General features: G+C 43.9%; 1 protein-coding gene and 1 pseudogene across 2 annotated transcripts in view; both read right to left on the bottom strand.

The window, feature by feature from the left end:
• Positions 1 to 620: 620 nt before the first annotated feature.
• Positions 621 to 6,124, bottom strand: LOC125133377 (high mobility group protein B3-like; annotated as a pseudogene).
• A 3,723-nt stretch (positions 6,125 to 9,847) lies between these two features.
• LOC125134652 (uricase) overlaps positions 9,848 to 23,778 on the bottom strand; it is a 101,724-nt gene continuing 87,793 nt past the window's right edge. For both annotated transcript variants that reach the window (XM_047794221.1, XM_047794222.1), the window contains 4 exons: positions 16,784 to 16,970; positions 15,113 to 15,236; positions 13,189 to 13,272; positions 9,848 to 10,815 (listed from right to left, as the gene is read on the bottom strand). In XM_047794221.1, the coding sequence (XP_047650177.1) occupies positions 10,741 to 10,815; positions 13,189 to 13,272; positions 15,113 to 15,236; positions 16,784 to 16,970 (470 nt within the window). In that variant the 3' untranslated portion in view covers positions 9,848 to 10,740. The remainder of the gene's footprint in view (positions 10,816 to 13,188; positions 13,273 to 15,112; positions 15,237 to 16,783; positions 16,971 to 23,778) is intronic.

The following is a 23,778-nucleotide window of genomic DNA, read 5'->3' as shown; positions in this document are numbered from 1 at the left end:
CTCATGCCAGCTCACCCCTCCACCACCTTGTCCACAGCCAAGAATGGAGTAGGATGCTATGCCACTGTATACTAAAGCTAAATGGATGCCCAATGCAGTGTCCACAGGTCCAGCCTCAGTGCACCCTGAGCTACAGCCCCTTGGAAAGGCACCTCCCCCACAGCCTCCGCGCCAAGCAAGGAGCATCAGGGTTGTGTCTTGGTTGCTTTGTTCTTTTTACAAACGATAGATATGTAGAGTTGATAACTCAGGATTTCCAGGCAATAACCAGGTAGTTAACACTACCTTACAAATTTAAAAAAAAAAATGCCATGAACATCTTTAAATGCCTTGTCACACCTACAGCAAAGCGCACAGAGTGAGGAGAATATGAGAGCCTTTTTGTTTTAAAAATGTTTGGAAATATGTACAACTTTGATACAGGTTCTGTGTGCTCCAGACACCCATGGTCATTTCAGGTAAACCACAATTTCTAGAGCACTTTGAGACCACAATATGATCATGATCCAATTGGGTAATTAAACTTAACAAGGGCAAGAGACAGGCTTGGGTAAGAAGTGTGTCCACCAAGGCGCTCCTTACTCTAAGGTATTCACAAGGAGACAGAGGGACAGTTTTTTTTATTCATCCTCCTCCTCCTCCACCTCCTCCTCATCATCTCATCTTCCTCTTCCACATTTTTCCAGGCAACTTTGGCAGGCCCCTTGGCACCATCAAACGTCCCTTTAGGCTTAATGATCTGGGACATCCTTCTCATATTTCTCCTTCAGCTTCTCTGCCTTGTTGATGCACAGGTGCTTGTCACTGTCACTTAAGTTATGCCACATTGCACCCAGCTGCTTTGCCACGTCTCAGATGAAGATGGCGGGGTAGATACCTTTGATCTTGTGGCAGAATTTTGAGCAGAACAGGAAGAATCCAGTCAGTGGCCTTTGGGGGAATTAGGCTTTTTGGTGGGCATTCTTCTTCTTGCCTCCCTTAGAGGGTCCATAAGCCTTCATTTCCCAATCACAGTGCACTTTATCTGGCTTTGCCATTTCATCAGATTGAGACTTCTCTTTCCCGGATATGATCTTCCACCTCTTAGCACTTTTTGGAAAATTCCGCAAAATTGACAGGGACCTCAGGGTTTTTGTTGTTGTTCTTTTGTTCTTTTCTGCATGTCTGCACAAAGAAGGCATAAGCAGACCTCTTGCCCTTTGGTTTCTTGGGATAACCTTAGCCATGTTGACTGTATTGTGTGCTAATCTCAGGAATGTTTGTACCCAGTGTGGACCTGCTGCAGGGTCTTTTCCTGCTCTGAGCCCCACAGAAGGCTGAAAGCCTTCCTTATCACACTGGAAATGAGATATCCCATGGAATATGATGCCTCCAAAACACAAAGAGATTACTAGGCATTGGGTTTTTCTTCTTAGTGGTAGTAAGTTTGAGATGCAGTAATGTGAATTATTTTGGAAGGGATATGCCAGAATGCCCTTGACTAGGGATCAAGCATTTTCTACATAGGGCCAGAAAGTAAATATTGTAGGCCTTGTGGGTCAAATAATCTCTGTTGTGATCACTGAACTCTGCCATCATAGCATGAAAGACAGCACATAAACAAATGGGCATGGCTGTGTTCTAATAAAATTGTATTTACCAAAACAGGTGGTGGGACAGATTTTGCCCTAGACCACAAGACTCCTAAAAACTTCACCCATAGGTGAGCCCCTGGTGGGTCTCCCTACTGTCAACAGAGAATCAACATCACTTATTATTCCAGTCCAATTAATGGTTATCATTCCAGTCCAATTAATTGGTCCCATGGCTACAAGGGACCAACATAATGTTCCATGGAATATTCAGATGGTCCAAGTCATAAATGGCAAGAGAGGTAATATAGTCCTGGGGCAAAACCATAAATATATACAACAACCCACCCCATGTGAATAGAAACTGCTTCTTTTCCTCCTTGAATTGATAGTCTGCTGGGTTTTATCCCTCAGGGTCCATTCCCATGTATAACCCTCTGGCTCTGTATACACTGACCGAGTCTGCCACTCGTTTGGCCTGCAGTCCCTTTCCTCCCTTAGCAGGCCTAGCATGTCTCTGGCTGGCTTGCCATATGACTTGATTCTATTTATAGGTCTGGTGGCGGGGAGGGGAAGTGGCGATAGATGCCAAGGGGGCATGAGTTTCCTTGCCAGGCAGAAGTCACTGCATTGAAGTCACTGCATTGTCTCCAAACAAACGGGAGAAGTGCTAGATTTTAACAGGGGGAAATAGGCCACATATGCAGGCCTAGTGAACTCAGAGAAATTTGAGGATTTAAGATTTCAGGTGCATCATTTAGGACCCTAACTTTGGTGTGGCAGACCTGTCAGCACTGAAAAAATGCAGTCTTTCTTGGAGCTCTGCTTTCTTAATCAAGTCCTGGGCCCAATCCTAACTTTTTCTGCCATCTGGCTATAGAGTCTCTTTATGTGCTGCCGTGGAGTCCTTCTTGCTTTCACACTTTGCCTCATACTGGTTGTTATTCATTCTCGGCTTTTCATTGTCTCTTAATATATTAATGGTCCCCAGCAACACCCATCCAGATTCCATTATCCTTACATTATTTTCCCCAAATCTCTCAAGCATTTGAAATATTGCCCCTGCCAGTATAGTCCCTTCCTCTAGTATCCTGTCCCAATTCAACTCCGGTAAAATTTTAACAATTGCGAGACTACACCATGCCAGGGACTCATTGCCAGCTGGCCAGTGGGTGATCCAGCTCTTTAAAAATCCCACTTTAAAGTCCCCTCCCTGTAACTATTCCTGGTATCACAGATTGTCTTGCCTATTTGTGTTGAAACACATAGTGAGACCTTGAGATTTTCATGCGGGAGGTTGAGTAAGGCGTGCTCTCTGGAACAATGCCTGTGAGCAGTGAGGGAAGCAGGATTAGCAGGGGAAGAATTTGAACTGTGATGCAGTTGCAACAGAGGCCTCAGCCAGTCAGGAGCTCTGAAGCAGGAATGCTCCTGGAGGCTTGCTCAAACTCAGGACTTTGTATCTCCTAGATGGATTAGCACCGGATATAAGCTGCTCCCAGGAACTGGGTGTAAGCTTGGGTGAGACAGTGTCCTGCAGCCAAGGACAATTCCCACAGCGGGACCCAACTCTGAGCCATCAGAGGCCAACACTTCTGGTACCTGAGTGCTTTGGTCCCAAGGGAGATCTGGGTGGGTTATACACCACAGCATCTTGAATAGGAGTTTTACCACCCCTTCTGTGTCCATGAAGGAAACTTACTACACACTGAAGATAGCAGAGCAAAGGATGGCATGAGCCTGAGTCTTTGGTGCATCACTGAGTTATCAGATCAATCCTGGGATAACCTCTTTCTAGCCTTTTTAAGTTGAATAAGATGGCCTTTCAGTTTGAGACACTCTTAAGGTATTCAGCTGCTTGCAACCAAAAGCATTCTAACCCACGTGTGCACTGATCCTCAGTTATTCTGAAATATTATTTCTATTTCACAATTAGAGAATTAAAGTTTAGGGTAACTTGCCCATGATCATACAGCTAGAAATTTGTGGAGCCCAATCTAAAATGTCACCCTATCTAGATCCAAATTCCATGCTCTTTAACCTTAAAAAAAAAAACCTATGTCAAAAAAGGGGTTCCCTCATGGCTCAGGGGTTAAGGATCTGGCATTGTCACTGATGTGGCTATGATAATAACTGTGGTGTGGGTTTGATCCCTGGCCTGGGAACTTACACATGCCCTGGGCTTGCCTCCCTCAAAAAAATCTACATGATCAAACTGGGAAGGGAGATGTTACATCCCCAGATCTGAAAAGAATAGCAGCCTATATGTAGCTAAAGATCCAATATGGATCAGGAGAGCTACCCTCAAGAAGCTCACTGTTCCCTGAGTGGTGACGTGAAAACCCTATGTCCACGTCTTATTACCAGGACTGTCAATGTCTCGTGTGGAAAAAAGGTCTTTGTAGTCATCATTAAGGATCTGGAGATGATGAGATCACCTGGAGCTATTCCTGTGGGCCCTAAATCCAATGACAAATGTCCTTATAAGCCTCATACAGCAGAGACAGACAGACAGACAGAAGAGGGAGAGCTTGAGATGATGCACCCACAAGCCAAGGAACTCTGAAGGTACCCAAAGATGAAAGAGGAAGGGCAGAATATCCCCTAGCACCTTTAAAGAGCACAACTCTGCCAATACCTTGATTTTGGACTTCCTGGCCTCCAGAACAATGAGGGAATAAATTTCTATTGTTATACACCACTGATTTTGTGTTACTTTGTTATAGCAGCTTCAGGGAACTGACATACCCGGGATCCTTTTTTTTTTTTTTTTTTTCTCTTTTCCTTTTTTGGCTGTCTGTGGCATATGGAGTTCCTGGGCCAGGGATCAGAGCCAAGTCACAATTGCAACCTATACCACTGCTGCATCAACACAGAATCCTTGACCCACTGTGCTGGACCAGGTATCGAATCTGCATCCCAGAGCTGCAAAGACACCACTGATCCGTTGTGCAACAGTAGGAACTGCCCAGGATCCCTTACAGTCTAAGTACACTTATTTCCCTTTCTCATAAAAAGGTCATCAGTATGACTTTATATTTGATTGGATATATTGGTTATGTGGTAAATTTCTAATGCAATCCTTTATAGCATAAGAATAGAGTGTGAACTGCTTCCTAAGATGTTGAGCATCTGTAGAGATGTGAACGTATACTTTCCTGGGAAGAAAGTCCATAGTCATTATATTTAGGGTCTTCATAGGGTCCAAAAAACTTGAAGAATTTGAGAAAGAGTTGAGCAAATGGAAGAATGAGAAATATTTGAGCTCTGAGAGAAGAACAAAGATTGTGGGAAAAAAATGAAGAGATAAAGTTTCTAATATTTGGAAGCAGGAAGAACCCAGTGTGTCTGGTTAGGAGACTGGAAATTCACGTCTTTAGAAATAAGCTTTGGTTTCCTCATGCAGGAAGTAGGAAAGTGAGGAAGAAGAAGTTAAAAGTTTTACAAAGGAGACTCTAAAAATGCCAAGCCCAGACAGCCCCAAGTCTGAAGGAAAGGGAATGAATGCTTTTTCTGGAGAGAGAGCTGGAGATGAGAGAGAAGTTTAGGTTTCTGTAGTTACATCTTGCAGGTGATCGAAAAAGAAATATTCTGTTTTGGTGACAAAGTAAAATAGTGTCTCAAGAGTTATTTCTATTATAGAGAGGGGCAAAAAGGGACACAAAGCAGGTTACGAAAAGTAAAGAACTTAAGTCTGACTGCAAAAATGAAAGGAACAGGACATTTTCTGAGCCTGTCTCTATGAAAAGTTATCAAGAGTGAGAGGATTTGGAACAAGTCTTCGCCAGAATATTGGCTGCCAAGACCACAAGCCCCACATGACAGCTGCTACACTGGGTACCATGTAGACTGCCTCCCAGGTAGCAAATGGGCCAGAATCCCTTTCGTACTCCCTATGCAAGTATTCAAGGGGTTGGGTAAAAACAGGGAGATAAAGAGGGAAAGATGCCATGAAAGCAGCTTTGCTCCTGAGAAAATTATTTGGAATACTGTCCAGGTGACCTTCCATAACAAAATTACAGTGTCTTGATACTAATTACTGCACAGGTGTTTACAGTTCAGGCCAGCCTGCTCCTCTGCCAGTGCAGAAAGGTGCAGGTGAAACAGGAAGCCTGGTTTTCAGCGTATAGTTTACAGTTCCAAACACAAGAAAACATCTCTTGGGCTGCACCCCACAGGCCTGCAAGCCTTGTAGTTGCCCAGGCTCGAGAGTAAAGAGACAGTGACAGAAACATCAATGGCTTATTGGCTAGGAGATCATTGCATGGCCAAAGGAAAGAGTCCTGGAGCGACACCCCACTGGGTCCGGCAGAGGGCAGGCAGGACATGGCAGTAATCTTCACTCCCATTTATGGGGGAAATGACATCAGGTTGGCTCCTTAGTTACCAGGGAAACCAGCAGCTGGGGCAGGGGGCAAGCATGTAGGCAGTTACTGATTAAGCCCTACGATTAAGAGGAATGGATAGTCATGTGAGGGAGGCAGGGCTTGGTTGAGCAGGAGATGAACAAACACGAGAACAGCCATCTTGAGTGGCCTGACCCGACCGACCATGCCTATATACCCTGCATGACCCTGACAATCTTAGTCCACCCCTCTTCTGTGGCATCCCTGGAGCAGATGTGCAGAGGAGCACTGCAACCACATACCACAAATGCAATCTAGATACCAACAGCTAAAGAGTAACAAAAGGAAGCCAGGCACTTATCGTGCCAGTTTTCCATGGACATCCAGAGGACAACAAAGGCGCCTCACTACCCACCCAGCAATCAGACTTGTTTTGCAGTGAGTGTGCTTACTTGTTTTGTCCAGTTGGAACACACGGCCCCTTCATTCAGCCTAGGGAGGTGATGTAAGATGTTTAACAGGCACAACGCATGGAAGATCGTGACGGTTAAGTAAAAGATGGGAAGTAATGGCTTTCAGAGGTAATACCACCCCTGCCTATGATTTGTGTCCTGGCCTGCAGGACCACACCACCTGTCTACCCTCAGTGCCCACAGCCTGTGCTGAATACTAGAAGGGCAGTGTAACAACAGACCACAGGGTTAATTAATTACCTTAGTAGGCTTGGGTGGGGTTGGTAGAAGACAGGTGAAATCTCCGTCACTTTCTTTTTTCTTTTTTTTTTTTTTGTCTTTTCTAGGGCCGCTCCCGAGGCATATGGAGGTTCCCAGGCTAGGGGTCTAATCGGAGCTGTAGCCACTAGCCTACGCCAGAGCCACAGCAACGCGGGATCCGAGCCGCATCTGCAACCTACACCACAGCTCACTTTCTAATCCTATTCGCCTCGAGGAGGCAAACCCAAAGCATGGAGAACTCACCTGCCAGTCCCAGGACCATTTGATAACGTGTTCCCCTGGGGGTAGATCCTGCGACCCAGGCAAAAGCAGGTTATTATCCTGACTGGTAGTTGGCAACAGTCCTTCCTTAGTGGCGGACAGTTGAACTCAGATGGTGTGGACTGGGTACCTCTGGGTTACCATGGTATAGGGACCAGGACGATTCCTCCTGGGATGTGTCCGCATGTTGAGAATCTCAGCTATTAAAGTATCCCATTCATCCTTCGATTAGCCCATCAGCAGTGGGACTGTAAGGCAGGTGGAGGTGCCAGTGTATGTCATTTTTACTGGCCTGTCCCTGAACTCTGTGGCTAGTAAAGTAGGTTCCTTGGTCACTATTGATACCCATAGGCATCCTGTATGTTGTGCTGGGCTGTCCTGACCCTGAGCTGCGGTCTTCTGCATTACCAGACGACTTGGATAGCCTTCTTAATGTCTTCTACTTGTTATGAGGCACTGTAGGCCACAGATAGCTGGTGTTCTAGCACACTACATTATTGCTCTGCTTCTTCCATAACTGAGACCAGAAGCCCAAGAGTACTCTGGTATCTTGCTGTTACCAAAGGCCCCAACCAACCCTTCAGGTAATTGGCCATGTTCAAGTCACAAGCCTGTCCCTGAGTTCATATCCCTAAAGCCTGTATCAATAGTTCATTGTTTAAGGGTGGTGGGTTGGGGGTGTGCTTGGCTTACCCAACCAGGTAACACCCAAGTAGTTGATAATATACGTCCTTGCATTTTGTCTTGTATTCCCCGTCCATCCCCATGTGGTCAGATGAGCCATGAGCACATGGGCACTACTTTTAAACCGGAAAGAGACTCTGAGGTTAATGGAATACCATCAGTATAATGGAAGAGACAGGTTTCTCTCAAGGTAGTCAGCTGACACAGGGCTCCACATTGCTAGTGGACAGCCACCTTGGGGCTACCCCTCAACTCTCCATCCTCTCTCCTTATTTCCTGATATCTCAGAGCTCACAGGAGTTTCCTTGGCCTCCTGGCTGGCTCACCAATTGTTGGGCTGCACCCCGTAGGCTTGCAAGTCTTGTTGTTGCCCAGCCTGGAGACAGTAATGCAAGACATTGATGGCTTATTGGATAGGGGATCTCACACATCTAAAATAAAGGGTCCTTGAGCTGCACCCCCACTGTGCCCAGCAGACAGCAGGCAAGACATAGCAATAAACTTTGCTACTGGGGGAGAAAGTTTGCTCCCATTTATAGGGGGAATTAACATCAGGTTGGCTTATCAGTTACCAGGGAAACCAGTAGCTGGGGCAGGGGGCAAGTACATAGGCAGTTATTGATTAAGCCCTATAATTAAGAGGATTGGATAGTCATATGAGTAAGGCAGGGCCTGCTCGAGCAGATGAACACAGACCAAGAGAACAGCCATCTTGAGTGGCCTGACCCTACAACATCCTTCACAGACAGGAATATGGTCCTTGAAATTTTCACAGGCTACAGACTTTCCTGCCATACACTTGGGATATAACATCCAATAGCTCATTTGCAACTTGTTACAATAAATGTTTTAAGAGCTCAGGAAAAGCAAAATGCATATAAGATAAACCACAATTTCTAAATTCTGCTCTTCTTCTCTGAAACAAATAGTGTTTCTAAAATTTACATCACCAAAAGAATATCAAGTAAAAAGAACCTAATTAAGTTTTTGTTTTTCTTGTTTGCTTTTTTTTTTAAGGAAAAATCATGTTAAAAGCTAAATTTCTCTTTGTACAGAATTATCAAATCAGCAGAGGAATAAAATGTGCCAGCCATTTGGCCATGCAAGTTACATGATGTAGAAGCACATTCTGGAACACGAGTATCTAATATAGCACAAAACTATCCTTATCACTGTCCTTCATCCTTCTTATCTCATGTTCTCTGCGAGCAGGCAGCAGCTGGTGAATGGCCTGCAGTACCTTCCTGGCTTTGCTGCCCTCAAAACTCACATCTCACCCACAAAGTACAATGATGACCTTTCACTTAGGTCTAATAATAAATAAAAAGAAGGCAGGGTATTTCACTAAACAAACACATACAGGAGTCTCTGCTGTGGCACAGTGGGTTAAGAACTTGACTGCAGCAGCTCAGGTTGCTGTGGAGACTCGGGTTTGGTCCCCAGTCGGGTGCAGTGAGTTAAAGGATCTGGCGTTGCCACAGTTGCAGCTTGGATTCAATCCCCTAGCCCTGGGAACCTCCATATGTTGTGGGTGCAGTCATTAACCTCCCTTCCCCCACATACAGAAATTTCTGTGTGTCAGGCATAAATACCACCATAGCTATTTACAAACATTAATCCATTTAATCCTGAAAAAATCCTATGAGGTAGGTTCTATTTTCACCTCCACTTTACAGGGCTAGTAAGAGATGGGGCCAGGATTTAATGACTCTCTGCAAACATAGCACCATGCCACCTTAAGTATCAGTATTATAAAGGTGAATGCAGAATTATCAAATAATACTAAGCACTCATAGGTAAGCATTTATAAAAAATGGAGAGAAAAATTTAAATAAATGGAGGGGGAGGTCAGTGGAGTAGTGGCTCAGGAAATGAATCTGACTAGCATCCATGAGGACACAGGTTCAATCCCTGGCCTCGATCAGTGGGTTAAGGATCCAGCATTGCCAAGAGCTGTGGTGTAGGTCACAGGCATGGCTTGGATCCCGTGTCGCTGTGGCTCTGGAGTAAGCCAGTGGCTGCAGCTCCGATTTGACCCCTAGTCTGGGAAACTCCTTATGCCTGCAGGTGGAGCCCTAAAAAGACAATCAATCAATCAATCAATCAAATAGAGTTTTCAAGGGGCGGAATGTTATCTAGAATGTTCATGTAGACAAATTTTCATCATGGGTTTCTAAAACTATGATTTTTGAAGCTTTATGGTTTATATTTAACAATAGTGCTGATATAGTCACCACTCAAATCTGCATACATCTTTAAATCATCAATCATTTATTTCTCTGATAATAAAAGTAATAAATGCTCGTACCTGGAAGATACAGAAAATCAAATGACAAAAAATAAAAATTACTCAGCATACCACCATTCAGAAATCATCATTGCTGACATTTTCATAGAGTCTCTGGTTTTCCTTCTATATGTGTATTTATCCATCTGAGCATTGACTTACCATTTATTAAATGTGGCTCTTTGTGCCAAAATGATGCATTATTCAAAGAAAAACAATTTACACTTTATTTTCAGTGCCTCAATGTGTACTCAATATTCTTTAAGGGTTGTAAAAGTCATAAAACAAATACGTTACCATTATAAAAAGTACTTTTAGAGTAGAAATAAACTCTCATGCTACATATGCTAGAGCATTCTCAAGAACTCAAGCATTCAATCTAAGTCATAACCGTGATATTTCTCAAAATGTGATTTTATCATTACATTTTCTGTATTACCAAGGAGCAAGTTTTAGTAGCAGTAGGATGAAAACAATGCTGCTTTCTTCAACTTGTGCACAAATTAACTGATATCATACCTCCACTGATTTATGAGTATCTTCTTAATGAATGGATTATAAAGCTTCTCTAAGATAGGATGGTACAGGACCACTAAAATGAAGTACCGGTTTATGATTATTCTAATACTGCTCAGCATTTGTGAGGTAAACTGTACTCACAAAGCAGGTTATAATTACTCATCACAGACACTTTGCTGAGCTAGGTATAGGAGAATTCTTTCATGTGGGAGGAAAATGAACACTACAAATCAACATACTAGGTTGACAATTTGCATGGCTACACACTGATTCCCAGCATCACAAGTGGCTTAAGGAATGCCTCAATTGAGCACGGACTTCCACTGGGGGCCATAACATCACAGCCTTGAAGTCAGCTTCCTCTTGACTGTACCAGTAATCCTGCCATATGGATTGTCTAAAGGTAGCAAGACCTGTAGAAAAACCACACAGTAACTTCAGAGGCATTGAAATGAACCTCTCCTTTTTGCTACAAACCAACATTAAATCAACAACAAAATCAACTTGCTAAAGAAAAAAAAATGTATAGGCCCTACAGTAGTTATTTCGAGCAAGGTAATAACTTTATATCTTTGGCAATAGTTGAGAGATGAAGTGATTTTCCAGCAAATTAACTTTTTTTGAAAAAACTTAATCATTGGGATATGTTTCTCAAATGCATTATGTATTAAACAGACAGTAGTGAACATAATTTGACCTTTTCTTGATGATTCTCTTTGAACATCAATCACTGTCCAATGCTGCAATACTGCCCTGCCCTCAGGAACACTTGAGGTCCTCAGGGCTCTTAGCCCAATGTGAAATGGCTCCAGAGAGCTGTGCATTTACCATTCTTCTGTCCCCCCCCCTTGTCATTTGTCACTTCTCTGATGTTTCAGTGTGCCCTGATTCCCTGCTTCTCATCTGTTGCCCTCACTCTGTACACACCTGCTGAGTGAGGGCCTGAGAGTGGCTTCAGCTATCCCCAAAGTGCAGACACAGACATGGAGACAGCTTGTTCAGCCACTGAGGTGCCATTTGTGTGGAGCCCTGGCCCAAAGGAACTCAGGCCTTCTTGTCTCCAGGTCTCTGCTGGGCTCTAGAAGGAAGTTTCAAGTATGACTGCTTAGAGCAAAAAACACCATGACCTCAGTCTACTGGTACATCTTTGATCTAGGACAAGAGCAGGCCTAAGGTATCAGGGGCATCGGGAGACCCTCCTCTCTCTATCAGGGGTCCTGAGCTAATAGGCACTGCTCTAGTCAGGACACTTGACCCTTTGTCTGTTTGGGGCCCATTTGTTTCACCTCTGTTGAACATGGCCAGGTCCTTTTACTGCCCTTTGGGAAGGGATCATCCAAAAAAGTCTTTATATTCTAATTAATGGTCTACTGGGAATCAACAATCCTTCCTTCCTCTGAAGTAAGCAGTGCTGCCCTCCTTTCAGATAAATGGACAGTGAGTGGGCTTAAGATTGCCCTCCTCAGAGTTCCCATTGTAGTGCAGCAGAAACAAATCCGACAAGTATCCACGAAGATGCAGGTTCAATCCCTGGCCTCACTCAGTGGGTTAAGGATCCAGCACTGCTGTGAGCTGTGGTGTAGGTCACAGACATGGCTCAGATCCTAGATCCTGCATTGCTGTGGCTGTGGTGTAGGTTGGCAGCTAGAGCTCCTATTGGACCCCTAGCCTGGGAACTTCCATATGCTGCAGGTGTGGCCCTAAAAAGCGGAGGAAAAAAAAAAAAAAAGATTGCCTTCCTCTGTAGCACAGGGCCCTGGACTAGCTACAACAGGCATTAAAGCATAACCTTAGTTAGCCAGTGCTGCTCCTCAGCCTCCATACACAGCTGTATAGAGTCTGATGGAGCCATCAACAAATTTGCAGAACAGAAACAAGGTACCTGGCCAGAGGGGTGTGACTCAAAAGGCTCCTGTGTTAGCAAGCCCAGAAGGTAGGACCGTCTGGACACCCTTCACTGGCCTTTGTCCACCAAAGGATATGATTCTATGATGACAGAGCCATAGTAATAGATGGCCCCTTCCTATCTCACTCCCCTACACACTAAAAGCAGCCAAAAAATGGTGGTGATTTTTTTTTAACCATTCTAGAAGCTTGTGGGAGGATGGATCAAGTAGAGGAACCCTGCCATTGTGGGCGGGACACTTCTGATCCCCCAGGATTGACCACAACAGGCTAGCTGTTGGGCCTTCAGGCTGTCTAGTAAGACATACTGAGTTTCTTTAACCTTCTGCCTTGGCTAAAAACAGGTCAGGGTAAGTGATTTTTCCAAGGCAAAGTTTCCTTTCAAAAAATGAACTTCCTCATCTTGCCTTCTGTAATTGCAACTGGAAACACAAATATCTTCATTTTTTGTGTGTATACTGTGTGCTCCCTAAAATGACTACTTAAAAGTTAGGGATGCTAGAAGAAAATGAAAATAGAACCTTTTTTCTCTTCATCACCTCATGATGGAGGAATAATGAAGCTGTAACCTTTTGTAGCATTTTTCAGAGAAGCAGAGCTCAGAGCTGTTTCTTTGGGCACATTCTGTTCTTTCTTTGTCTTGTGTTCTCTGCAATGTCCAAACCTCCTCTCTAAGTATTCATGCACTTCTAGGACTTTCCATCCTCAGATATCGAAAGGCCAGAGTCTAAGAGGGCTCTCAACAGTGGCAGCTCTAAATACTCCAAAAGTCACAGCTGTTAAGAGTTGTGGTAGGTGACATTATTATCCCAAGTTTATTTTTAAAGAGGGTAAGGGAGGCGGAGGGAGATGTGCTTTAAATACTTCTAAAGGTCTCTTACCTCTTCCTTGTTGATCAGTCCCATTTTGGACATGTCTATGTTTAAGTAGTGAATATTTGGCAGGCTGATTTCCATATCTTCTATCTGGAATCCACAACAACATGTATCACATTGGGCAAATAAATCTGTCTGTCACCCCACTTCTGTCTCTGAGATGTACCCTGGGATTTCCCTACTGCTTGACACTGTTATCTCCTGCTAGTACTGCTGTTAAATGATGGACCCAACACCTTGGGTCAGAAACCTAGGCGACCTTCAGCATCCAACTGGCCTCCTGGTGCTGGCTCGTCAACCTCTCAAAATTCCCCCTCAGTCCATTCCCTCCTCGCCAAGCCTGTCCCTATGATTTGCAAACCAAGCATAATTGGAGTGCCATATACCAGATGTTCAAACATTTAAAAGTTACGAATCAAGCAAAAATACTTTCAAGTGAAATATGTTCTATCTCTCTAACTTGACAAACATTTCTTCACAACAAGGCCAGGATCTAATTTAAAATTCTCTGACTCCTTGTAGCGTTATGCCAGGGCATGGCAGCATAGGAAGAGCCAGGCCCCAGACCCTGCCAATCCCATCTCCTCTCTTGAACTCACATGGATGGACACCGCAGCTTTCACATCAAGTCCCATTCATACCTCCAGCAAACATCTGCCCCTCTGCTCTCTCTCAGGCTTAAGGGTACACTGATGGCATGACCTGCCCTTCAGGGGATCAATCTGGGGAAGAGGCTTGCATAGGTTCTGGAAGTAATCTCAGGGTTATTTGGGCAGGAAATTCTGGGATGCAAATATCCAGAGAATGGTCTAGAAGGGGAATCTTGAGCTCCTGAAGTGTTTGTTGCCTTGGGCCCACTGACCCCTCCTCCAGTGGAGAGAAGCATAGCTAGAGGAAGGCCTGAAGGGGGCCTCTGGGCCATAGGCGGAGCCCTCTTGCCCAGGTCTCTGGATGGCACACTTCTTTTCCACCCCATCATGGCCTTAATCCAGGCCCTCTTTGCCAGTTTTCGGCAACAGCCTGCTGACAGGTCTCCTCATCCATGGCCCATACACCTTTCAGTGTCATCTTTTTAGAGTGCAAATCTGAAAATGCCACACATTGCTTAGACCTTTCGGTGGCTCCTATGAGTCTTCATGATAAAATACAGACCCTATAAAGAAGGCCACAAATGTCCTCCTGATCTGCTTCCCCCCTCATCTCTGGGTACATGGAAAGACTTTCACTCCTAGAACTTCATACATGGCAGATGTACAACAATAAAATTTCCATGCTGACTCCCTATCTCCATACCTACCCCCTCCCTCACCCTTGAGTATGAATTCAGATAACCCCTACTTGTCCCTTAAGACTCAACTCAAATATCTTTCCCTCCAGAAAGCCTGGCTGGTCCTAACTCCTATACTGGAGGTAGGTGCCTTCCTCTGAGTTTCCATAATATTCTCTTCTCTACTAAATTGTTAGTTTACGTATTTCCTTTCACTGATGAACACTTTGAGGGCAGAGGCCATATCTAATTTATTTCTTATTTCCTCATATTAACCATTCAATAATATCAAATGGATGGAAGGATGAAATCTTTCTGTGTCTATCTTTCATTCTCTGGCTTTCCTGAAACACAGACCCTTGAGATGAAGACCTCTCCTTCAAGGCATTCAAGTATCCTAAATACGAGACTGAAATTGTGGCAGGTTAAAGAGACTCAGAATTTTCAACAAAACTAAAGAACTATAGCAGTGGCCTGTGTTTTCTGGTTGGACAGATTTTTCCATTTTTTCCCCTTCTTACTTGCTATAACAAGCTTTTGAGCAATGACGGATGTCATTTTTCATGTGTCTTCCACTTTCTGATTTTAACTCTCAACCCTTTCTCAGAGCTGAGGGGAGGCATAAGTTCTCTCTGTGCCTGGAATGACAGGTAACAAACATACCTCAGGAACCTGGCCCAGGGTGAGCACCTGGATGTCATAGAGTGTCTTCTGGACAGAGGGCGAGTACTCGCCTTTGTCACAGGGCCCAGCAAATTTCTGCAGGACAATGCTCCTAACAGTGTCCCTAAAACACAAAAAAGGAGAACTGAGGGCTCTCACAGGACAGTGTTCTGGGAATGCAGTATGAAGTCAGGAAGCAGTGACCCGTCTGCCCCCCAGAAAACGATTTGATTGCTAGTTTTAGAGAGTATTAATATCTTGTAACACCAAAAAGGAAAAAAAATCCTCACTACCCATTGCCCCCCTGCCCCCTCCCACCCCATTCAACAGACATATGGAGCATAACTAGGCACCATAATCTGGCACCAGGGCCCAGTGGGCGTTACAAGGTAAGTTTCCCCCATGTTTGAAGAATACATGAAGAGGACCACCTAGTACTCTAACCTCCCTACTGCTCAGCTGGGCCAGTTCCATAAATTGCTGCAATTTCAGGGGTTTTACTGTGCCAGGCTCTGTGCTCAGTATTTTATGTGATTACTTCATTAAATTCTCTCAATGTACCTGCGACAGGTGCTATTATTTATCCCCAAGTTAGAGACGAGGATTCTGAGCTTAAAAGTTAAATGATCCACTCCAAGTCCCTCTCTTTAGTGGGAGGCCTAACTGGTACCCTGAATGGCTCAATTTCATGCTCTTTTCAACATGAATACACCAGACTGCTGCCCATAGGGAACACTTGAAAATGGGTGGAAAAAAGATCGAGATGAGTTTCTCTTCAAGCATTTCCAACCTATCACATAATAAAAGAAGCAGAGAAAAACTCTACCAGTGGAAGAAGCTACCATGGGGGAGATTCCAGCTCATCACAGGGTAGAAATTTCTAACAATTAGAGCTTCAGCAAAGGAATGAAATAGTTGGTCAAAAAGCAAACTCTGGGAATTCAAAGCTTGTCAAGGATGTTGAAGTAATCACTGCTTGTCAAGGATGTTAAAGTAAGAGTCATAGTTTTAAAGCATTTATCATTTATAAAGTACTTCTCTGTCATCTCTTGTTGAGTTTAGCCTAGGGTGGCCAAATGTCCCAGTTTGCCTGGGACCAGGGGGTTTCCTGGAACATGGGCCTTGCAATGTTTAAACTGGGAAAGCCCTTGGCAGACTGGGATGAGTTGGTTTGCCTGGTTTAGCTCTCTCTGCATCTGCTGTGACGTAGCAAAACCAAATACCATTATCCTCATTTGATCCACTGGTTCTTAAGGGGTGGTCCCCGGTCCAGCAGCATGAGTATCACCTGGGAGTTTGTTAGAAATCCAAGTTCTCATGCCCCATTCCAAGCCACAGAGTCAGAGCCTCTGGGGGTGGGCTAAGGGAACTACAGTAGAACAAACCTTCCAGGTGACTCTGATATACAAGCATGTTTGAGTATTACTGTTTCAGTCAATTAAAAAGCAGAGGGTCAGGGAATTCAGGTAGTCCAGTCAAGGTCATTGTAGCCTCTGAGATATAAGTGTAGATTTACCAATTCAAAGAGCAAGCAGTGTTCTTTCTGTTATCCATCAGAAAGGACTTCTTATTCTGGGAAGGTTGGAAGACCCCATGAGCTCTGGGCTCCTGGGAAAAAGGGCAGACACTACTGGCACCAGAGCCAGGCCCTATCACTCATTCATACCATACCAGGTGGCCTCAAAGTCCACATCTCTGCCCTGGTGGTAGCGCCATTTGCAGTACACTTGGGTGGCAAAGCACCGGTCCTTCACCTCAGGGAGAGTGGTGAATTGGTCCTTGATGAATCCTTCAAAGCCAGACTGGGTTGTTTTCAAGACTTTGAGGTCTTTGATTCCAGAATGAATGACTGGAGGTCCTGTTTTCAGTAAAAAGGTAAGAGGGAAGGAGGTCATAAGGAAACAGTGCCTTCTTCCTGCCTAACCCTGAGCATGCTGGTCATTAAAACACGGCACACTGTTTGCTCAAAAAGCTTCATCACTGCTCATGTTTTCTGTTTCCCCATCTTCTCTGAAGTCTAAGTGGTGAAGATGGTGTGCATTTCCCCTCTACCTAATTCCACAACACCCTGCTTTTCTCCTACCCTAGGAAAACTGAGGGTCAGAAATGAAACCTCCATGCTGTGTTGAAGTCCACTGGAACAAATGCCTTTTCTCAACTATGTGTAGGAGTATCTTCTAAGCCAAACCACCTTCCACATTTTGAGCTCCATCTCATTCAGCAGGCAATCACACTGGAATGAGTTAATACACTCCTCAAAAACAGTTCCTCTGTCCACCGCTGTGATGCCCTTTACTAGGGGTAGTCCTCGTGTGGATTGTTTACACTGCTGATGGCTTCGATCACCACCAGACCCTCAGTTCTCTTATGTTTGTGAACTCAGCAAAACCAGACAGTTTCATAGATGGGTAACAGCGGAGGCCTGGATGAGCCTAAATGGAGACTGGGAAGATGAGGCCAGTGACCCATAAGGTATAGATTGCCTACGTGGATACCCGTAAAGGATCCGTGTTTTGGTTGAACTAAGAAGGGGCACATTGGCTCATGAGGGCCTGGGGGAGAGAGAGCAGTTCTGAAAACAATGGAGGAGAGGACATGGCTCCCCTGCAGTCTCTGACATCCCCCCATGAGGTGCACTGGGGAGGTGGAGGGGAGATGGGTGTAACCTGAAAGAGTTGCTTCCTTGTGCCAGGTGGTTCTGGCTCAGGGCCCAGGTGACAGGTGGAGTACAGAGTATGGGAGGGCAAGATTCTCTCTTTCTTTTTTTTATGTGGAACACACTGTAGCTCCAGCACTTTGGCCAAGCCTGAAAACGACATGGCGCCAGGTAACACACTGGGAAACCTAGGACACAAGGTCTGTGGAGAGCAGCCTTCTTTCCAAGGAGCAGTGGTGACTGGCAGAGCAAATTCTGGGCAGAGCCAATAAGGCAGCAACTGTACCAATGGGTGCAAACTTATCCTCGAGCCTCTGTGAAACAGCCCTCCAGGCTGGGAGAAAATGGAAGAGTTTGGCTGGGGAGTCACAGTAGCTTTGTAATGAGAGAGCTACAAGGCCAGGGAAATTTGGGAATTAACATCACCATAGCCTTAGTTTTATGTAGAGGCTGGTAAGAACAGGATACTCAAGGGGAATTGGGTACAAACCCCCAATAGCATAGTCAAGACAGGATGATTGAGGCCACCTCTTTTCAGTCCTGAAATTAGACCAGACTAATATCTATCCTTTCTAACCTGCTTAATCTTCAAAAGGCAGATTGAAGGCATCAGGCTTCATTATGTTGTACACAATCTTAGTTGGAGAACACGAATGTAACCCACAGATAGTAGAGGCAAACTATTGCATTTGGAATGGATAAGCAATGAGATTCTGCTGTGTAGCCCAAGGAACTATATCTAATCACCTGTGATGGAACATGATGGAAGATAATGTGAAAAAAAAAGAATGTTTATATATATATATGTGTGTGTGTGTGTGTGTGTATACACATATATATGTGTAACTGGGTCACTTTGCTATACAGCAGAAATTGACAGAACATTGTAAATCGACTATAATAAAATTTAAAAAAAGAATGTAACCCACAATCCTCAACTAAAATCCAAGGCAGATCTTAATAATCCAATGGTTTACATCACTGGTGTGGTTTCAATTGCTGTGGTTAATTTGAGAGCTGTGGAGTTTCAGAAGTAAGTAAATAATGACTATGCCTTGATATTTTCCCAGCCACATGTGTGTACCTACCAGAGACAGCAATGGCCATGGTTGTGGTAGATCTGCTGATTAAATATGTACTGATTAAATAAGGTGTTCTGGTCAGAGTGTTCTAGGGTAATGTGGTAAGAAAGAATAGGTATTTGTTTAACATTCTAAAGTTCTCTTTGGCAGCTCTATCCAAAGAAGGATCAAGAGAAAGTACCAGCAATGACTTAATGCCTTAAGTTGGCTGGGTTTATTAGCTTCTAAGTACATAAAGACATGATTCTGCAAAATTGGCATTTCTGCTACAGTGTAGAGCTCATCCGAGTGAGTTTAAGTCTCAGACACAAGAGAACTGCAGAGCAATCGATAAATGTATGCTAAACGAGTGGGTGCAACACAATTAATTCACGTTAACAACTTAGCCTCACAACTTAGTCTCTTCCTTCTAGACACTTCCCCTCCATCAATCTTTATCATGTCCCTTCCTGATCAGCCTCCTCCCCTTAACGCTCACAGTGGCAGGGGGAAGGGGGAGGGCATCAGCGCTGGCTGAGAGCGTCCTGTCAGCACCGGTTCTGTACTGGGCTAGACTCTGGCAGATGTGGAGTTTGAACTCATCACCCATTATGAGATTTCATGCTTGTCTCCCCCCTTTTTAGATCACTCCCCATCCTCATGTTTTGTTCTTGCTTTTACTCTCTCTCTTCATTTCTGTACTAGATGAGGACTTTTCAAAAGATAAGGAAGTTGCTACCTCCATTCCACAATGTTACTTTAAGGGTTTTAGAGCATCCAGCAGGAAAAATAACACCTCCACTGGCTCAAAATGAAGACTGAAGCATCACTTTTACAAATGGCCCCTATGCGATGTGAAAACATTTTATTATTTAAAAATTCCCTATTGGAGTTCCTGTCGTGGCTCAGTGGTTAACGAATCCGACGAGGAACCATGAGGTTTTGGGTTCGATCCCTGGCCTCGCTCAGTGGGTTAAGGATCCAGCATTGCCACGAGCTGTGGTGTAGGTCACAGATGCAGCTCAGATCCCACATTGCTATGGCTATGGGGTAGGCCGGCAGCTACAGCTCCGATTAGACCCCTAGCCTGGGAACCTCCATATGCTGCTGGTGTGGCCCTAGAAAAGACAAAAAGACAAAAAAAAAATTTCCTATTGAAATACAAGGACCCCTTAAAGGAGTGACTCCTTAAGACTTTATAAACTGCTATCATAATTTATTTCCAATAGTAATACCTTCCAGGAAAAAAAATCCTATAGATAAAAAACTTGGATTTGTAGTAAGATGCAGTTAAAACAAATAGTGGGAACATTTGAAGGGGGATAAAGAGAGGGAGAAGGAAACTAAAGGCAAACTTTATTTCTACTTTTCCTAAATAGCTGGCCTTGATCACCAGCATCCATGTAAGCCAACCAGACTTTGGCTCCTCCAATGGTCTCAACCATAAAAGGATTTCTGGACGTAGTGTTGCATGTGGTTGAGTCCACAGTCTTGGGACTCAGATTCCTTGAATTCAATCTCAGTGTTCCCTATGTCTCTCCTCCCCTATTTATGAGAGAAAATTTCCCTGAGAAAGTTACTTAACCTCTCTCTACCCTGATGTGCTAGGAGATGAAAATTGTAACTATTTCCTAGAGTGGATAGACATCTAAGATAATACATAGTAAAGGAGTTCCCATTGTGGCTCAGAGGAAACAAATCTGATTGGCATCCATGAGGATGCAGGTTCAATCCCTGGCCTCCCTCAGTGGGCTATGGATCTGGCATTGCCATGAACTGTGGTATGGGTCACAGACACAGCTCAGATCTAGTGTTGCTATGGCTGTGGTGTAGGCCAGCAGCTACAGCTCCGATTTGACCCCAGCCTGGAAACCTCCATATGCCGGGGTTCCTAAAAAACAAACAAACAAAACCCACAATAAAAAGAACTTCATAAAATTATGATTTTTGCATAATTGACTTTTTCTTACCGACTTCAACCACTTTTAAATATTTCCCATGTTTCACAAAGGCTCATTGGGTTTGGAAAACTACTTTGGACATGCCATCCCTATCCACCTCCAGACCTGAATGAGATTTACTGACCTTCAGGGAGTGTCAGTCTCCTAGACAAATCTACTTTCTTGCTGAAATCTGGAAATGGAGAAAACAGCTGAATTTTCTAATGTCTTCTGGCCTCAGTTTCACACAGAATTAAACATCTCACGTTCTCAAAGACAATTCACTACTGCCACAGTTTAGGCAAAACACAAACTGTCTCCTCCACTGTGTTCATCATTCTATGCACAACAACAACAAAAATCTATTCTCTCTGAATGTGAAAAAATAAATTTTCTTGGCACACATTGGACACTCTGGATGAAATCTGGGAGCCTATTTTATCTTCTCCATTGGCAGTGCCCCAACTTCCTGAACAGTGGTAGGAACCTGAGGCTTTCAAATTCATGGACCCATCAACTGAATATACGATGCCTCACAAGCTCTAAAAAAATCTACTTTAAACTAACAAGAAGTAATTCAACCAAAAAGACCCTCCTTTTCTAGGTTACTTCCCAGGAAACCATCTAATCAGCTAGCTCTTTTTTGCCTTTATGACATGGTTATTGAGTAATCCAAAAGGAAGATTTTACGTTTGCTAGAACATAATCTTTTCTAGCTTTTTGGGTCCTCCTACACACTTAACAGATTGTGGTTTATCTCTCAGAGAAGCATACATCCTACCCCTTTAGCTCTCTCAGGGAAAGAAATGCACTGCGAATTAACAGAAAATAAGCCCGATTCCTTACCTACGCATCAGGTGTCACAAAGCACAAAGCTTTACTGAGCCAAGAAAAAAATCCTGTCACAAAGAGGCTAATTGCTTCCACATTTAGCACCTCCAAAAAGGACACAAATAGCTAAAAGAAGGATATTTTAAAACTATATTAAATCATTCTAGTAGAAAACCTCACTTGTAAAGCGCTAGAAAAAAGTGAAGATCAATTAAATATCATTTGCTTTTGAGAGTCCTAGTGAAATCTCCCTCTGTGCAATTCTGGCTGGGAAGAGATGATGTCATCCATATGGCAGAGAGTTAACTGGGCTTTTGTACAACTAGGTGATGCTCAAGATGATTTTAAAAGATCTTGGGCTTGCCATGAGCTTTTCTTTTGGAATAACTGAAGAGGGCTTTAGTGCTGATATCAAAAGCTCATAAGCAGCTGTTTTGGCAGTGGCTATCTCGTCCTGAGTCTTTCCCTTTCCCTTCTCATTTATCTGTCTGCCCTGCTTGACACCTCTTAAATCTCTTCTCCTCCAGGATTTCAGCATCATCAACCCCTTCCTTACAACCATCCTCCTATCCCTACTAGTCTCCATGTCAACAGACTTTTTTTTCACCACTAGAAGATAGTATCTCTTCTTCAAAATCTCTATCTTCCATTTCTCTATTTGGCTATGCTTCAATTGAATTTTTATAATGAGTGTCAGATTGGAATAAATTTAATGCTTAAAGAATTGTGAATTATAATTCAAATTGTGTGTGTGTGTGTGTGTGTGTGTGTGTTGGGGGAATGTTCTGCTTAAGTTCAATTCCTTTAAATTACTGACTCAACCATCCCAGTGACTTCTAGGCTTGACTAAGCTTGTAGGTCACAAAGACACATGACCGAAAAAGTTTGGAAGATCAAGGTTCCCTACAACACCTACACCAGCAGCCTGTACCACACATGCAGGGCCAAGTTCTCCTCCTAGAGCTGGGGAAATCAAAACATAACAACAGCCCTCATCTCTTTGGTGAAAAAAATTTCTCTCTCCCAGATTCTCTCATGGAACAAGCAGACCTGGAAACAGCTACAAGGATACTTAATGGTATAGCTTTAAAAGATACACTAGGAAAAAAATAGCGTAATGGGAGTTTTACAGTAATTCTCACGGCCTAAAATGGGTGCTTGAGATTCAGTAGAATTTCTTCTATAAATGTTTGTTCAATTGATAAGAATGAATCCAGTCCACAGGAGAAACCTAGTTACATATCCTGCTGGGGGAAGTTGCAAGCTGAATGTGTGATTAAGAACATGTATTTGAGAGGATAGAATTCTCATTGTTCCAGCCAGCCCCCACCAAAAGCCCTATTTACCTACTTAGAGGTTTGTAACAAATGCCTTCAGCATGTGAATTGGGTGTGTGTGTGTATATAAGATAATGATTATTTTCTTCAGTTAAGCCTATGCAAGGGCATTTCTTATGACAATGATTGTATACCAACTCACCTCACAATATCTACAATTTTAGCTCTTAGATAATAAGCATGTTAAGAATTAAGTGTTGTTACAAAAAAAAAAAAAGCATAGATCCCCACTTTCCACAGAGGGCTAGAGTATGAATGTCATAGACACCACAGGAAGATATGCTCAAGAACATGTGCACACGCAGCGCACACACCCAAGGCAGCAGATGCCTCCATGCTAGATTCTTGCCAGCCCTGCATGCTATGGGAGTAGGGGGTGGTGGTGGTGCTGGACTCTAGACGAGTCAAGCTGGAGCTCTGGGAACACCGCCACAGTAATTGCAACACCCCGAAGCTTTCTGCAGAAAGCAGCAGCTTTGGCCTGATTCTCATGATGAGTTTTCCCACCCTGCAGCAGCCAGGTGACTGGAATTCAGGCTGCTGACAGCTCCTGGTAATTCCTGGAAAGAACAAGGGTGTGAAGAGCCTGCTTGTCTTCTTCCTGTGATCAGCTGAGCCCTATATTTGGCCACTCTGCTTCCACCTCCAGGGCTCTGCTAAATATGCTTGTGGAGGGAGGTCATCAATGATGATAATTTGCCAAACTGCACACTCCCTTCAGTCTTGTTTTAAACCAAACTCCTTAACCCTCCTGCGGCAGAGACCGCTGGCAGCTCCTCTTTCTCCTGGGTCCCTGGCTGGACTCCACTTCCTGGCCTCCCTTGCAGTTAGGTGTGGCTGT

Source organism: Phacochoerus africanus, chromosome 8 (assembly GCF_016906955.1).
Source record: "Phacochoerus africanus isolate WHEZ1 chromosome 8, ROS_Pafr_v1, whole genome shotgun sequence".
In the NCBI taxonomy this organism is placed as follows: Eukaryota; Metazoa; Chordata; class Mammalia; order Artiodactyla; family Suidae; genus Phacochoerus; species Phacochoerus africanus.
This window is presented reverse-complemented; position numbering and strand designations above follow the sequence as displayed.